The 16,763-nt window shown below is 45.8% G+C and overlaps 1 protein-coding gene across 1 annotated transcript; it reads left to right on the top strand.

The window, feature by feature from the left end:
* The first annotated feature begins 8,544 nt into the window (after positions 1 to 8,544).
* Positions 8,545 to 14,591, top strand: IL1B (interleukin 1 beta). Its single transcript, XM_004707992.2, has 7 exons — positions 8,545 to 8,588; positions 9,032 to 9,090; positions 9,680 to 9,731; positions 10,638 to 10,830; positions 11,427 to 11,579; positions 12,788 to 12,918; positions 13,777 to 14,591. The coding sequence occupies exons 2-7, from the start codon at positions 9,047 to 9,049 to the stop codon at positions 13,987 to 13,989; spliced, it is 786 nt and encodes a 261-aa protein (XP_004708049.1). The 5' UTR covers positions 8,545 to 8,588; positions 9,032 to 9,046; the 3' UTR covers positions 13,990 to 14,591.
* Positions 14,592 to 16,763: the final 2,172 nt, after the last annotated feature.

Here is a 16,763-nt window from a genome sequence, read left to right as displayed (position 1 = left end):
CCTGAGTTTCCCCTGATAGCAGAGAGGGGTACATGACCTCTCTCCATCCAGCACCCAGCAGTGTGGGGCGAGTACTCTCCCCAGAAGGCAGACCCCCGCCAAGGAGCCCAGGCGATGCCTGATCTAGCACACGACTCTCAGAGTCCAAGGGTCCCCCTTGCAGTTGAGCCCCTTGGCTATAAATTGGCCTCAGGGCTTAAACAGAAAGGAAAAAGGAGGTCCCGGTTGCTTTAAAGTCCCCATGGAATAGAAGTCTCTCTCATGGAAGATCATCTTATGCCCCAACAGGGCATTTCACATGAAACTCCAATGTGGAAGTGAGAGATGGTGGGAAACGTGTCCAGTCAGCAAAAGCAGCTCAATCTGCTGAGCAGACCACAGGCTCTGACCCTCCCACCCAAAGGCTAAATGAACTCAATGATTCTCAAATACTTCCCAGGGTTTACATTCTTTGGGGGCAATGAGTAAAACCTAATGCAGGAATTGGGACTGGCAAGGAGATGACTCATTTCATCAGTCTCCATCAACTTTTTGTGATCAAGACCAGTGGTAGAAGTCAAACCTTCCATGTTTCCCAAATGGATTCTTAGCCAGTGGGCATAGGCGCACACACACATACCTCAAATCGGGTGTTGGCATGTTAAATGAATGAACAAGTGAATAATTGAAGGCAGTCCAAAAACGATCGCCCCTAACATGTCATAACCTCTGACATGTCTTTTCGGAAGCCCTCAGGAACTGTCTGGGAGAAATTGGTGCACATCTCCCACGCGGATGTACGATGAGACATAGAGCAGGGAATTCCCTCCTTTCTGGTTAGAGTGTCATCTCCAATCACTTCCCTGAATACTTCGTAAAAGGGTCACAAACCCCAGAAGAGCAGGTAGACATCAGCCAAGCCAGGGGAGCTGGGCTTCGTGGCAGGGACCAGACTACTCTTCCTGTTCTCCAAGGGAACAACATCCCCATTCAGGATCAGACCATTGTCTGGTTCTGGGAGTTTCTGGGGACCTTCTGCTGCCATCTCAGCTGTACCCCGTTTTGAGTAGAGACAAGGCCTTTCACTGAGCTGGACATTGCACTTCTGGTGAGTCTCCGTGGCTTTTTCTAAGGAAACCCTTTCCTCTCTGAGACTGCGAGCTCCAAGCGGAAGCCCTGAGCATGGTGCCATGATCCCTCCTGGTTTCCTCTTGGTAGCATGCCCCAGTGCTGAAGGCTTCTTGCCCAGGGGCTCTATCCTCAAATGCCAGGATGAGGAGCCAGTGAGGAAGGGTAGTAAAGCAGACTAGTGAGTCAGGGGCACCAATGAGGGTTTGCAGGGGCCTGGGGTTGTTTTTCATCCCATTTTTTAAAATTTTGTATTGTGAACTAGGTGAAGGCTTACAGGGATGAGCATCAGTTTCACGTCCCACCATTCATACACGGCGTTTTGTTTCCATTCATCCATTGTCATCTGCTCATCCTACTTCCTCACTGGGCTTCCTATTTCCATCGCACCTTCTTCCATATCCCTCTGCATCTTGTTCTGGAGTAAATGCTGCCCTTTGGGTTGCTTTGTAGAATCCTGAGGTGAGTTTGGTTCCAGGCCTGAAGGCTGACAAGGGCCATCGCCTCGGGGGTTGCACCAGGCTCATCCCACCAGTGAGCTGGTCTCTTTCATCATCGTCGTGTTCTCTCACTCTGCCCAATCCCTTCTAAATGTGATCCTTGTTGGACGGTTGGTGGTGGAAGCAGGAGACAGTGGATTTCATCTGTGGAGGTTGGTGTTTGTGTGGTGCATTCGTTCATTAACTAAATGTCTCCCTGTGTCTTTTGACGTCATTCTTCTTTCCTTCGGGAGATGTGAGACCAATAATTGCAGCATAGAAGGGTGCTCCCAAACTTTTTAGATCCAGTTGCTACTCACTAAAGTAAGATGTAGAACACTGTCTTTGTGAATTATTATTCCAGTGAACCTTGGTGTCCTCCCGCCAGGATTATGGTCCTGAGTTAAAACTAAGAAGTTTTTATAGCGTTGTCACTTGTGTGTTCACCACATTCATAGGTATATTTGCAGCAAAAGTAAGTACATATATTCAAATATATGCTGCCAAGTCTACATATTAATATCTTCGTGGATATATTTTCACTCTCCCTCTCTCACTTGCTCAGCCTACATGTCTATTGAAGCAGCTACTTGTAGATCACCAGTCCTGAGGGACTGGGGATATAGCAGAGTTGATCTCTGCTGCCCTTAACGCTCACAAACTTCCCAATATCTTGACTGCCTTCCATCATTTTGTGACCTCTCTCTTATTGTATGTTGACTTCCCTTTCACCTGGATTAACCTAAGCTACCTTCTAGCCAGTGGCTTTCCCTCCTTCCTTTCCCCTCCCACCTAGAGCAACCAGGAAAGGTGGTTTCTTTGGGTGTGAAAACTTGACTTTTTTATAATAGTGGTCTCCCATAATAGTTGTCCTTTTATGATTTACTAACTTCACTGTTCTCCAGGCTCATTCGGGTTATGAGGTGTTTTACAGATTCACTATTACTCTTGAACATTGTGTGGTATTCCTTGGTGTGTATGTCTCAAAGATAATGTATCCATTCTACCGCCAGTAGGCATGTAGGGTGTTTCAAGCTTATTGCTATTGGGCATAGTTCTACGATAAGCATGTGTGTGCATATATCTATTCACATTGTGGCTCTTATTTCTCGAGGATACATGCAAGGACAGGGATTTCTAGGTCCTATGGTATTTCTATTGCTAACGTCTTAAGGCAGTACCAAACCACATTGCACAGTGGTTGTATCAGTAACAGGCCCACCAGCAGTATATTAGGGTTCCAGTCTCTCACCCTCACTAGCAGTTGTTGCTATCTGTTTTTTAGAGCACTACAAAGTATGGTGGGGTGGGGTGATATCGCATTGTTGTCTCGACTTGCACCTGCCCAATGGCTAATGACCTTGAGTATGTATACCTCCATATGTTTGCTGATGCCTGCATTTCTTCTTTGGTGAAGTGTCTGTTCGTGTCCCCTACTCATTTTTAAATTGAGCTATCTGTTCTTTTTCTTGTTGAGGTGAAATTTTCTATACATGTTAGAAATGAGTCCCTTGTCTTGCAGAGTGTTTTCAAGACCCATGTAAACACAACCCAGCTTGTAGAGAGGGCATTGGCATGGAGGAGGTGCAGGGTAGCTGGGTCTCAAAGGATTGGGAGTTGATCAGACGACAAAGAGAGGAAGAAAGCTCAGGCATAAAGAACAGGTGTGCAAAAAAGTACAGAAGTTAAAAGTTAAAAGAAGTTAAAAGCCACTGCACACCATTTGGAAACGCTAATGCGTCGAATAGAAGGGGGAGCGGGGTGCCAAGTGGGCCTTGTTTGCTACCCTCAGGAGCTTGCCCATAACCACAAAGGCAACCCAAGACTAATGCCAGTGAGTCAAGTCCAGCTCCTCATGACCCTGTGTCGTGCTTCCAAGAATGTAAAGCTTTACAGGAGCAGGAAGCCTCCTCTTTCTTGCACAGGGACACCGGTGCACCTAAACCACCAGCCCTGTGGATAGCAGTTCAACACTTACCAGACAGCGCAACCAAGAGATGGAGCTGGACAGTCATTAATAGGTTTGATCTAGGTCTTCATGTCAGCAGTTTCAGTCGTTAGAGAGATCGCTGTGACGGTGGTGTGGAGAATGAATTCCTAAAGGCTTACATTTTAGGAGATGATTTAAATGACCAAGAGGAAAAGGGATACAAGCTTGAACGCAGTAACTTTGGAGAAAATTCCAGAGATCCCATTCAAGAGTAACCTGTTGGAGAACTGCTGGTGGGTGATAGAGGAATGGGTGGAAGTGGCTGCGGGAATGCTTGCTGGTTCAAAGGCTTCTCCAAACAGTTACTGCTTATTTAGCAACAGAGCAGTCTAATGAAGGACGTTCGTTCTTTACTTTAAATACCTGTGTACCATTTTAAACTTTGAAAATGAGCTTGCGTGGTCTCAAAAAGCCTAAGAAATGCAACTATTTCTCACTTATCCACAATCTCATTATTCCATTTTGTATTTACAATAGGAAAATGTCTACTGTAATCATCTTTGTACATTAATGCTGTCAGGCAGTTCACAAACCTCTAAGTGCTAGGAGAAAGGAAGGTGGCTGTGACGATTAAGGTGGTATGTGATTTTAAGCCATGATCCTCAGTGGTTTTCCAGTTATGCAATGATGCACTTTGGAAGTTATGAAACAATGCAACTTGGAAGCACTTTAATTTTGTGATCTGATGTAGCTACCTTCCATTTTTGCATAATACCAACTTTTGCATAACAACCTAGTCTGTGGAACCTAGCCATGACAATTGAGGAGTGGGTGTATCTTTCTTAAATCACTACTAAGTGTACCATAGAACTTTTTGCTTGCTAGCAACATCAGGTAGCTTTGATAAATCCTTTCTGGGACTATCATACCACACATAAGTCCTTGTGAAACCAGATTTTGAAAAATGGTTCCTGTACATTACAGCCTCATGTAAGCAGTCGGTATGTTTTCCTTGCCACTAGCATCAAGGTGGTGTGAGTCTGAACAGATTCGTCAGCAGATAACAGCAGCAATGTCGGGGGGGGTGGGCGCCCCAAGTCTGAGGCTGACGCATTCTGGGAGGTCTTAACATCTTAATTGGAAAATTGTCTGATTTGTAGAGTAACGCTACACAACCCAACTTCTTTCCACCTTTCTAAATAACTGGGGGAGATCAACCACTTAGAGTTGGGTCCCAGGCCTGGTCCAACGCCCAACCAATCCTTCCTGGCCTTGCTGAGCACGTCCTCTCCCAGAAGAAAGGAAGCGAAACCCTTTCCAGCCAGGAGGAAGCGGGTGAAGAAGCAAAATGAACAAATCCCTGACAGGGAGCATTCAAATCACCTTTGATGACATCACAGCTGAGGAGCCGAATATAGACATTTATCTTAGATTTTAAGACGCAAGTGCTTTGGGGGTTTACTTTTGGTTTTTGGGGGTTTGGGGGGTTTTTTACTCTGATGATCATGATGTTTATTGGTCCAGTTGTGAAGGGTTTGTGTTTGTTTTCTTTTTCCTTTACATTGAGGTGTATTTTTTTAATTATAAATTATTTTACAGGGGGGGTCTTATAGCTCTTATAACAAGCCGTGTATCAATTGTATCAAGCACATTTGTAGTTTAATTTTGTTTAGTGTCATTTAAAAACAAACCCAAAAAAGCATGTGACTCTAAGGCTAGAACCCCAAGAGAGAGCGTTTGTTTGTTTGTTTGTTTGTTTGTTTGTTTGTTTAGAAAATGCTAGAACAATGTCTTAGGAAAAATAGAAAGGACAAAGGAAGCAACAATATGGCTGCCAGTTATAATTCAGAGAGAGAAGAGGAAGAAGAAAGAAACTGAGAAGAGGGGAAGAGAGGTCACGAAAGCTCTGACTCGGAAAGTCCCCGTGGGGCCCTCAAGGAGGAATCCAGATTCATTCGAGCAGCAGATCACAGCCAGGAGGGGCAGGCAGGCAGGGCCAGGACAGTCTACCCAGCCGCTAAATGGACAATGAGCAAACACTTTGGAGCGCCGTGGTCAAGCGATATGAATCTGTCAATCACGGTAGTTGACAATCTACTTGAACCGCGGAGAGAGTCCTCGGGTAGACCTCGTAAAGAGGAAGAAAATGATGCAATAAATGCTTGTCACAATGAACAGGGAGGAAGGAAGGGCCCGGTCTGCATCCTAAGAGCCCACGTTTGAGTCCTGGTTCCAGCGTCTACTAACTGTAAACTTATCAGATACGTGACTTCTCTCATTCAACCTTCGTTTTCCTCATCGGTGAAATGTCAAAATGAAGTAAGAGCACAAGAAAAAGAGGTGTCTGTCGCTTTCCGTGTCTCACTAAACAGCAACTTTTTCCCAGTATTATTTCTAAATGCGTATCGAAGGGGGGTAATAGTAGCAAACAGGGGTAATGTAGAGGTGGGAGAAGCTGCAACTTCTAACCTGCCCGTCAAACCCGGCCGTGCCCATTCATTTGGGGATGGGCTGTGGCTGCGCTCCCACATCACGAACTGAGTAGTTGCAAGAGACGTGGCCAGGGTACGACCTGCAAAGTCTAACGCGTTTGTTGTCTGGCCATTTTCAGAAAAGATTTCCAGACCCCTGGTACTAAGTGGCTTTCCCGCTCACGCCCTTTGTGTAAGACAAAAACTACAGTGTAGGAAAGCCCTGGGAACCGCTTTGCCCAACAGGGCCTCTTTCTGCTGGATCCCAGGGACAATACCAAGCGTCTCTCAAAGTGGCACAATGGCTCAATCGGCAGGAAGAAGTCACTGGGAGCCATAGACTAGACCTTTTAGCCCCCACCAGACCCACCCCACCTACTCATGGATCTCATTTCCTCTTGTCCTGGACCAGGGAGGGAGGTAGAATGTTCTCTGGGGTCAGCCGCTCGTTCCCCTCATTACTTGGGCCCCAGAGCTAAAGCACACGCAATGGAGATGACACTATAAGAGATAGATGGAGGTCTCAAAACTGAAAACTGGACAACCAGATCCCAAATAATCCCCAAGGCAAAGAGAGACATTCCACAGAGAGACAGGTGAGGCCACACGGGGCACTGAACTTTCAGACCCAGGCACCCGAAGGAAGTGGTGGAAGCCAAGGACAGGTCCTTACGCACCGTGTTAAGTGGATATTAAGAAGTCCAGATGAAAGAGAATCAGGGGCACAAAACGGTGAGAATGGTCATTGTTCCATTCTGTTCTGAGCAAGAGAGAAAACAAGGAGGAAGAAGCCCACGGCAGAAAGCAGCTACCACTTCATTGATCCCCAAGCATGAAAGAACAAATCCATGATTCATCTGCTTGTTCAAAAGAACCATTGGCAGACCAGCCTGGATAAGAGAGGCTGGAAGTCAAAGATCAGACATGAGATGGTAGTAAGCCAACTGCAACTCTGGACAGAAAAAAGAAATGCCAGTCTCCTGTCAGGGAGGAATGGCCTGCCAGGATATAGGAGCACCTGCAGCAGAGGTTCAGAGTGACTCAAGAACTGGGCCACACCTCAAAGGCTGGCACTTCCCACAACACCCTGGCATGGCCAGTTCCCCACTTCTGCTTGTTCCACTTCCTTGTGTCTACATCATGATCTCCTACATCATCCTTCCTCTCCTCTACCGCCAGTTCACCGAGCTCTATAGGGAGCTGTAACGGTGGCTGGCTATCGGAAGGAAGCGGTGGGTGTGGCGTGTGCAGTCTCCTTGGGGAGCCAGGATCTGAAATATGCGTTGTGCAACATGCCCATTTGACGCAGTGGTTTCCCTTCCTGAAATGGATCGGGAGGGTGGCCAGGTTATGGGTGAGAGCTAGAGGGCCAGGATGAGACATGGCAGAACTCCAGAGGCCGTTACGTCAAGGGACATTGCCCCACAGCTCCAAAATCTCCCTTTCTCCATCCCGCAGACAGAAGGAAGGCTCATGCAATGTGCATGCGAGCATCGCTTCAAGCACACGGGGACATTTGGAAGGTCACTGCACCTCTGCTGGGCTTGGTTGCTCCATCCACTGGTTCCATTGGAGTAGGCGGTGTGTCTGCATGTAGATGATGCAACTAAATCCAACCAGCCTGGCATTCGGACTCCTTCTGGCTAGAAGATTCTGGGGCCCTGGAATGCCGACACTCAGAAGAGGGAGAAGAATCGCTCAAGCTTCCTGACCTATCCCCAGACCCAGAAACCGAAGAGAGCAACTCAGGATGGGCATTGATGTTCCTTACATTCTTCCCTTCCCCACACCGTCCTCGATCCTCCTTCCCTCCACTTCTGATCCTGTCAATAAACAGAGGGATCACAGAGCCACTAGCTCACCAGCCCTAATGACCGTGAGGAAGGTGACAGATCTTCCCATGAAGCTTGGGAACCTATGACTAAAATTGCAGGGTTGATCTTGTGGACGCAAAATGAATAATCCCACCAAGGACCTGCATCCCTGCAGAGCTATCTGTTCCCTGTCTCATCCAAGAGAGGCCAAGTGTCTCACCAGAGTCTCCTGTAGTTGACCAGCAGCTACAGGCCTAGACAACAGTGCCCTGAATCCAGATTGAGAGTCATTAGACCCACTGACTCCTCTCCCAGTCAAAGATCCCTAAGCCAAATATTCTGAGAGGATAGAAGTGAAGAGAGCAAGGGTGCTCATGGGAGTGTGTGTATCGGTGTCTCCTTCATTTTGTCCCAGAAATCCCAAATGAAAACATTTACCTAACCTAGGAAAATCTGGTATTTTCATCGCGACTCATCTGTATAATGGTTGTCCAAAAAAGCATCGTGGATTTGCACATTTGGCAAACGCGTCATAATGCGCTAGCACCTGCCCTTCCATGTATTAGAAAATCATTGCAGCGTAAAAGCCCCCTCCCCTAAAAGTTACCACCTCTCTTGGAAGATAACTTGGTTGTGAAATAAGGCAACCCAAAAGGAAGTTTCTCACGTCTCCACTTCTGCTTTTGGAGGCAATAAAAATAGAGAGGGAGAAGTGGGTCGAGAACACAGCTCTTAAAGGCGCAACAGGCTCCTCTGTGATTTTCGCCAGCCAGTCTTTACTACTTGGGTATGATGACTTTAACTTACTCTTACTGATAACTAAGTTCTTAGGGGTTAGTGAGTGTCTCTCTCTCCCTCGCTCTCTGTCCTCTCTCCACACACTCTGCACCCACCTGCCCTCAAGGAGCTGTTGTTTTGCTGCGATGCTAGAACTCGTGAAACCATTGGGGAATGAATACTGCTTATCTTGCTGCCGACAACCAAAAGATTGTGTCAATGCCTCTGCTACCGGTCTCAGGTGACTTCTAGCAAACATGCTCTGGCTCGAGTTTGGACTGACAAATGCTTTGTTCTAGATGCAGAGATAGCTCTTCCATGCACTCACTCACCCACCCCTTCATCCAAGCATGCCTGCCACATCCTAGGTGCTAAGAAAAGCTCAAATATGAAAACCACTCCCAGGAGGACTGACCACAGCAAGGAATCACTCTGGCTCTCCTCTTTACACAGGCTTCTGAAGCAGCCATGGCAGCAGTCCCTGAACTCGGTGATGGATTGAATTACTACAGGTCAGTGGGAAGACTGAGGATTGCCCCCTACCCCATTCCCCACCCCAAGGGTGTATTGTTAGCCGTGCTCAGAGATCAGATTTTTCCCAAAAATTGCCTCTTTAAACGACAAGCAGAGGTCCAGGTTAACCTGATTTGAAGATTGATGTCCCACTGAAGTCCAGCCTTGGGACCCCCAGGCCTGCCAGATGTGATGCTACAGGCACTTTCAACGGGCAGCAAACAGGAGGGAGAGAGTCCGTGTGAATGGTGCAGGGAGCTTCTTGGCAAAGTCTGGCTCCGCAAAGAGGGCCAGCTCAGATTTTCACTGACTCCACGGAGCTGGGGGTTTTATCTCACTTTCCCACCGGGAGCAAGCACCCAGGGGTACGCGTCCTAGCCCAGGCGTCCTTTGCTGGCTCCATGGTGATATGCTAAACAGAGTAGACTGTTCCATGCTTATTACCATGAAACTTGCCAGAACCTGCCCGATACCTTTGAGTTTCATGCTGTGTGCAGCTTCCTTTTAACGGTGAATATTTTTACAGGGAATGAGAAATAAGCCACTTGAGGCGATTATCATTAACAAATATCTCTGTCTTGGTTACAGTAACAATGACAATGCCCTATTCTTTGAGACGGATGGGCCCATGCAGATGAAGGTGAGACTTTGAACTTAGCTCCCAACCCATGCAGGGGCTCTTGAGCAGCAAATGTTCAAAGAAAAATGTCTGAGGCATCTACCTCCTGGGGCATTTTGTGATAGGATGATTCTCGTCCCTTCCAATGGGACACATGCAGGCTGCAGTGCATGTTGGCATGGCCATACCAAGTCCCCACACCACCGTAATCCTTCACTGACCAGCAGTGGCCATGATTGGGGGTGAAGTGGGGACAGTGACAGTGGTGGCCATACTTGTTGCCACATTTTTAGGAAGACAGCCAAGGGCCAGGGCTTCACAGCAAATCTGATTCTCCTTTTAAGAGGAGGGGTCAGCCTACATTAGTGACTCGAGGCAAACTCCGTAACTTGGAGAGAATGGTCTTGGAAATTATCAGTGGAATAGCACTCTGTTCCCTGGGAAGTACCTTATGAAAATAAGAACTAGATGACACACATAAGAAGGTCATTGAGAGTTGAAAAAAGAAAACGCTAACATGCATTTAGGCAAATCTTCCAACTCTTTGGGCCACACGTGAAAAAGAACATGAATTAGATTACTCTGGAAGCCTGACCCCCTTCTGGTGTCATGTTAGAGCACCAGAAGCAAAATGACATAAAATATAAGAGCGTCTATGGTCATGTTTATGGTCAGGTATAACAAAGAGAATAGAGACATGGGATTTATTCTTCAAGAGCTTCACACTCTGGCTTTGTGTCTGCCTCTTCCTTGCCAAGGGCCCTTGGATAGGACAGTTACCCTCCCTGGGCTTTAGAGAGATATAAAAAACTCATCTTTTATTAGCAGGTTGATTATCTCGAAGGTCCCTTGTACCTGTTTGATGTCCAAATGGAAGTTCGCTTTCCTGGCCACCTTAACATGCTCACTCCCTTACTTTCTTAACAGAGCTACTTCCAAGACTTGGACCTCTGCTCTCCAGGAGATAAGGGCATCCAACTTCAGGTCTCCCAGAAACACTACAACAAGCACTTCAAGCAAGCTGTAACGGTCATTGTGGCAGTGGAGAAGCTGAGGACAATCCTGGAGCCCTGCTCCCCAGGCTTCCTGGACACCTTCTTTTCCCTCCTCTTTGAAGAAGGTACTGAATGAATGCTGAAGAGAAGACAGTCGATTTCTCGATTGTTCCTTTCTTGTAGTCAATAACCCAGGAGTCAACTAAACTCCTTGAAAGCTGAAGCCCTTAAAAGATGGAAGGCTCAGATAAAATGGGGATAGAGAAGCTTGGAAACCAAATGAATCATCTCTTTAATTGAAACTGGAGTCCTTGGGTGGGCAGAGGTGGGTGGTGGATGGTGAATGCACTTGCTGCTCACTAGGATTGGGGGTTGAGATTTTTTTCTTAACATGAGACCTTAATAATTACTCACCTTTGCAAATCATTCTCAGAATGGTTTCCCTTGCCTTATCTTCTGCAAGTCTCACCCTCAGCATTGCCACCGTATCACTGTAACCATTTTTCATAAGTAGCTCTATTGCTAGTCGCTCTAGTGAACCCACCTCCGGTGTTGCCAGATCCAGGGCTCGTACCTCTTTCTTCCCTCATCACTAAGGGTATCCTGGGACTTTGGCCATGTATGCCTAGATGTCATCCAAGAAACCAACTGCTGTGGCCTCGCGTCATCAGACTTGCCTTCTGACCTTGTGCGTAGGTGACATATGTACTCCATGTTTCAGAACCCGTCCACCTGTGCGACGATTATGAGTGTGATGCCGCTGTCCTAGCCCTCACCTGCACCCTCCGGGACATCACCCAAAAATCGCTGGTGCTGTCCAGTCCACATGAACTGCAGGCTGTTCACCTCAACGGCTCAAACTTAAGCCAACAAGGTAACTGGAGACATCTTGCTTTTCATTCTTGGCCTCTTGGCAGCTTGTTAATTCTGCGTGTTTTCCCAAAAGTGGACCATTCATTAAGACAAATTCTCAACCTCTGTAAAAGTTCATTGACAGCAAAAGACCAAATAAGCATTTTTGCTCCTGTCTGAGCAATCAAACCAGATAGATTGCCCACGGCACAATTTTTTTTTTGTCAGTAAGAAGAGTGACTGAGAAGTGGAACTGCTTAAGCACCCCCAGTCCCAATGCTCGGCCAAGTCACTTGGAGTGGGAACGATATCCATGCTCCCATTGAATGGAGCCATTGATGGACACGCCCTAACTGCTTGTGGGTTCTCTTTCCTGCTGTTGGGGTTGAAACAAGAATGGTGAAGAGATAAGATGCCCATCCCCTTGTCCTAACATCCTTCCCGCCCAATGCCAGATGGTTCCTTGTAGGGAACTCTTACTGACAAGCAAGAACTTGTCTCCCTATAATAGCTGGGAAATCTTTCAAGTCTGGTGAGCCACTAGTGTGGCAGGCACTGTGCCGTTTACCTCCTTCCTCCCACCCTACCCCCTTGAAAACCAGAGCCAGAGCGGGTGAATCAGGTCATCGCTGAAAGACGTAGCCTGTTCTCATCCAAATGTGTGTCCCGCTCACAGACAGAAAAGAAGCCTTTCTGTTTCTTTATAATTTAGTAGTAAAGGTGACCTCAGAGCCTCCAACTGAGATAGTTGTTACTAAGGAAGACCAAAATGAATGTCTCTCTTTGGATAAATCTGACCCCAGTAAGCCTCTCCTTTTCCAAGTTCTTCCCATGTGGTGTTCTATATTCAAAAACAGATGTGCTACGTGGTTTCTTCCAGGATCCCAGCTTAACTTTTTCCCTTGTTTGAACAATAATCAAATTGTTCTGCTGTGCACCATCTTGACCAATAGCAAGAGAGTTTCTGTCTTTTTGCAGCATTTAAAAATGGACCCTCCTTTAATCCTTCACTGTCACCCTCAAAAGGCTCTGAGACACTCTCAAGCCTTCTTGGAGGAAACCCTGAACCCACCAACTCACCCTCCTAGCCTCTGTGCCAACCTTGTCTGGTGGACTAAAAAAACGCCTTTGCGGGGGCCCAGTGAGGATGCCAAGTGCACTGGTCTTGGAGATGGGGGTTGGGTTCCCTACTAGAAGTCCCTGACCCCAAAGCCTCTCTTCTCTCTGCAGTGGTGTTCTCCATGGTCTTTGTACAAGGAGAAGTAAGTCAAGAGAAGATGCCGGTGGCCTTGGGTCTCAAGGGAAAGAATCTGTACCTGTCCTGTGTGATGAGCAACGGGAAGCCCACGCTGCAGCTGGAGGTGAGTGAGTCCCTAGACCTTTCTCAGCCTCCTCTGAAGGGACCCAAGACAAAAAGGATACCAGGAGCCAGTGTCCCCTATAATTTATGCACATGCGCACAAACTTAACGTAATTGCTAAGTACGTGCAACCTTCTCTCCCGCTACAGACATTACATCATCTTGCTGATGTTCTTATGTCCTGCCAATGTACCACACAGGTACTATACAACGTTAGGGTTGGTGGCTTAGACATTGTTGGGGTTGCTCTCATTTGACAGATGGTACTTTGGGAAATTAATCCGTTAAAAAGAGAAAGGACAAAGGTCATCTTCTCCACGCCACCCCTCAAAGCACTCTCTTCGGGCAACTTTCCCAACAAAAGCTTTGTTTCCAAGTGGATTTCATGCCAGCGAGTGTATAAAAAGAATATGAGCAAAGCCCTTGGACACTAGTTGGTCCTGAAAGTTTTCATCTACTTTTGATTTTTTTTTTAATTCTCACCCCTATCATGCCCCCCAGCACTGGGGACTAGGCTCGAGAAAAGAGTAAGGGTTTCCTTATTCATGTGTTGATTTGACCCAGAATGACCTGTATAGAGTCTTTAAGCAAATCATACAGTTTTTCTGACCTTTCAGAACTAGAACGCCAGTCCTGTCTTCTGAGTAGTCTGCGGCTACTTGTTGAGCACTTAACCGTTCGCCCCACCCAGGAACTTCTCAACAGTCAGGCAGAAAGGCAGGGTCCCGAATTAACGCTGGGGTCTAGTTCCTATTCCTGCAACTGCTCTGAGTTCCTCTTTAGCCAATCCAGATCCCCAAACCATCTTTCCCAGCATCTCTGTCCCCTCACAAACGTGCTTCTTTCTCCTTTGCTGCAGACAGTAGACCCCAAATCTTACCCCAGAAAGAGGATGGAATTGCGATTTGTCTTCAACAAGCTACAGGTCAAGGACAAGTTGGAATTTGAGTCAGCCGCACACCCCAACTGGTACATCAGCACCTCCCAAATGGACCAACAGCCGGTCTTCCTGGGAAATACCAGAGGCGGCCAGGATATAACAGACTTCACCATAGAGGAAAGCTCACCCTAAGACCACATGTGCTAGTAACCCCTCAGGGTAGCCGAAGGGAGTAGGAAGGATTTGGAGCCTGGACTTCACTGCAGTCCAGAGTGATGCCATTTGCCTTCTGAATAGCGGTGCTAAGGGCCTCTCCGGTCTACCCTCTAGGGATTCTAGGAGCTGTCTGAGCGGTCCTAGTGCCCACGGCCCAAGTCTGTGATGACAAGCAGCTCTTCCCTTCAGGACCAATCCCAGATCCCCTTTGCTAAGCAGGCTTTACACACACACACCCCATCCCATTGCTCAAAGCCAGCTAAATAGAAGTCCTTGCATATTTGTCCTTTGTACCTAGCTTTTGGTAAGCAACTGCTGGACTACTTATTTATTTATTTAATGGTAGGCTAATCTACTTAATTTAACTCAAGTAGGGCAAGTCTCTGAATCACTCATGCTCAACAGCTGTGGTACCCATTTCATTTGAACCGGTGGACTGTCTTTATATAAAGTTTTTTTTCACCAAGGCTGAGATTATAAACTTAGGTTTTTAAATGGGAATATTTATAAATGTAAATATAATTGTACTGCTTTATGGGTTCTGAAATAAATTTCATTAAAAATAAATTTTTGCTGTGCCTAAGAATTCCTTTTTCTGGGATGAGATTGGGAAGGATAATCATAAATAGGACTGACAGACAACAGAAAAGTGGGTGAACGGAGACACCAGTCAGTGTAAAATATGGAAAACATTTATAAATTAGCAAGTGTTCAATAAGAAGGGGGGTAAGTGAAAGGGGGAAATAAGCTGATACCAAGGACTCAAGTAGAAAGAAAATGTTTTAATAGCTATGTATAAATGTGCTTGACAGGATGGATGGATGGATAGATGGATGGATGGATGGATGGATGGATGGATGGATGGATGGATGGATGGATGGATGGATGGATTGTAATAAAAGCTGTATAAGCCCCCAATAAAATGATTTTTTTTTAAACATAAATAGGATTTTGAGAGCTCTGCTTGGAGCCTCAAAGTCCACTGCTCACAGCTGGATGCCACCGAGTATCTGGAAACATCCTTGACCATCAAAGACAAGCCTCCACTCCTCTCCTTCATTTCTGTTTTTCAACAAAAGGACATTTCATACATAAGTTTCATCTGAAGGACTTAAATGATCAGCCAGAGTATTTTAGGGAGTAAAGGTTGATAACTGCTGCTCATGATTTCTCAATCAATTTATGCAGCAAGTATTGATTAAGCAGATGCTTTGTGCTAGGGGCTGAGAGTATAGAAACAAGAAAAGTTAAGGTATGAGGTATAAGTTCCCAGTTAGATACAAACCAAAACAACATCGCATGTCAAATAGAAGTAAGCTATGAGAGCATGAAAGAGCACTGAGAGGAGCGAGGAGACCTGCCGGGACAGACAGGTGAGTGAAGAGGGGCCAGATGAGCTTGTCCAGAAAGGAGGGGAAGGAGGTTCCCAGGAAGAAAACGCAGGATCCAGGAGGAGCATGCACCAGGCATGGGGGTATAAGACTGAGGGTGTAAAGAGTGAGCTTTCAGCATGACAAAAATCACCAGAAGCAAAATTAAACCACAAAAACAACCCCAGTGAAGAAACCTGTTTTCACTTCTTCCAGAAAAAGGGATCAAACAAAGACAAAATTCCTGCCATTGAGTTGATTCCAACTCATAGGTTTCTTTATAGGCGCAGAAGAATCACTGATGTTGTGGTGGGTGGCCTAACACCTAGCCCATAGCACCACAAGAGCCCTTTGAGATACTAATGTCCTCCTACTGGGACAACACAAACCCCAAAGTTTAACAGCACCCTGTTGGCAAAACTGTGGAGAAACGTCACTCTGAAGGGGCGGGAGTTTAAGTCATTATGACTGCTGTGGAGGAAAGTGTGAGAACTATGAGTATTGCAAATTCACTTCCCCTTTGGCCCAGCAGTTTGACTTCCGGGGATTTATCCTGCAGACAGATGGGCATACATCCACGTGAAATAGATGGGTGGCCAGAAATATTCCCGTCCATCATTTGTAACAGCAAAATATTGGAAATAGTCCAGCTGTCAGTCAAGAGAGACTGGCTAAATGAATAGTGAGACATCCGTACTATCGGCAGCTAAAAAGAAAAAGTTTAAAGAATGGAATGGTTTCCAAAATGGACGAATAATTTAAAAAGGCAGATGCTGAAACTTGCTTAACTTTTGTGCAACAAAGGTCAGAGAAAACTGATATACATTCCAATTGCGTATGCATCAGACTTAAATTGTTTGGAAAATACATAAGACAGGAATCAGGTGGTCCCAAGGGCTAGGCAGGAGAACTGATGGAGAGAGGGGAGAGAAGAAGGCTTTTTCCAGACACTTTTTAAAAGACGTTGATCTATTTCATTTTTCTCCGAAATGCTAAAAATCTTTTTAAAACCCTTTTTTTGCATCATTGAGTATTTTATTACCCTTACCTATGGGCTCGAAAATTCAGTAAGTAGGGAAGAAAAATATTCAAATTAATACACATTTCTATTTTGTAATATATGTGTATTGATGTAGTCAAATCAATTAATTAAATTTTTAAATGTCAAGATCATCAGTATAGAATTAGAATTGTACATCTCAAAGTATAAATATTGTATATCCCTAACAATTAAGCATGTTTTATGGGTGGAATTTTTTGTTCATTCTTTTTTATTTATTTATTTATTTTTAATCATTTTATTAGGGGCTCATACAACTCTTATCACAATCCATACATACATCAATTGTGTAAAGCTCATTTGTACAATCATTGCCCTCA

This window comes from Echinops telfairi, unplaced genomic scaffold (genome assembly GCF_000313985.2).
Source record: "Echinops telfairi isolate 266 unplaced genomic scaffold, ASM31398v2 ScPeMD7_11;HRSCAF=52, whole genome shotgun sequence".
NCBI classification, from domain to species: domain Eukaryota; kingdom Metazoa; phylum Chordata; class Mammalia; order Afrosoricida; family Tenrecidae; genus Echinops; species Echinops telfairi.
This window is presented reverse-complemented; position numbering and strand designations above follow the sequence as displayed.

Excerpts from the sequence above, each read along its gene's own strand:
- IL1B (XM_004707992.2), top strand. The coding sequence starts at position 9,047 with ATGGCAGCAGTCCCTGAACTCGGTGATGGATTGAATTACTACAG. Across the intron at positions 10,831-11,426 it reads TTCCCTCCTCTTTGAAGAAG|AACCCGTCCACCTGTGCGAC; the intron begins GTACTGAATGAA and ends TCCATGTTTCAG. Across the intron at positions 12,919-13,776 it reads AGCCCACGCTGCAGCTGGAG|ACAGTAGACCCCAAATCTTA; the intron begins GTGAGTGAGTCC and ends CCTTTGCTGCAG.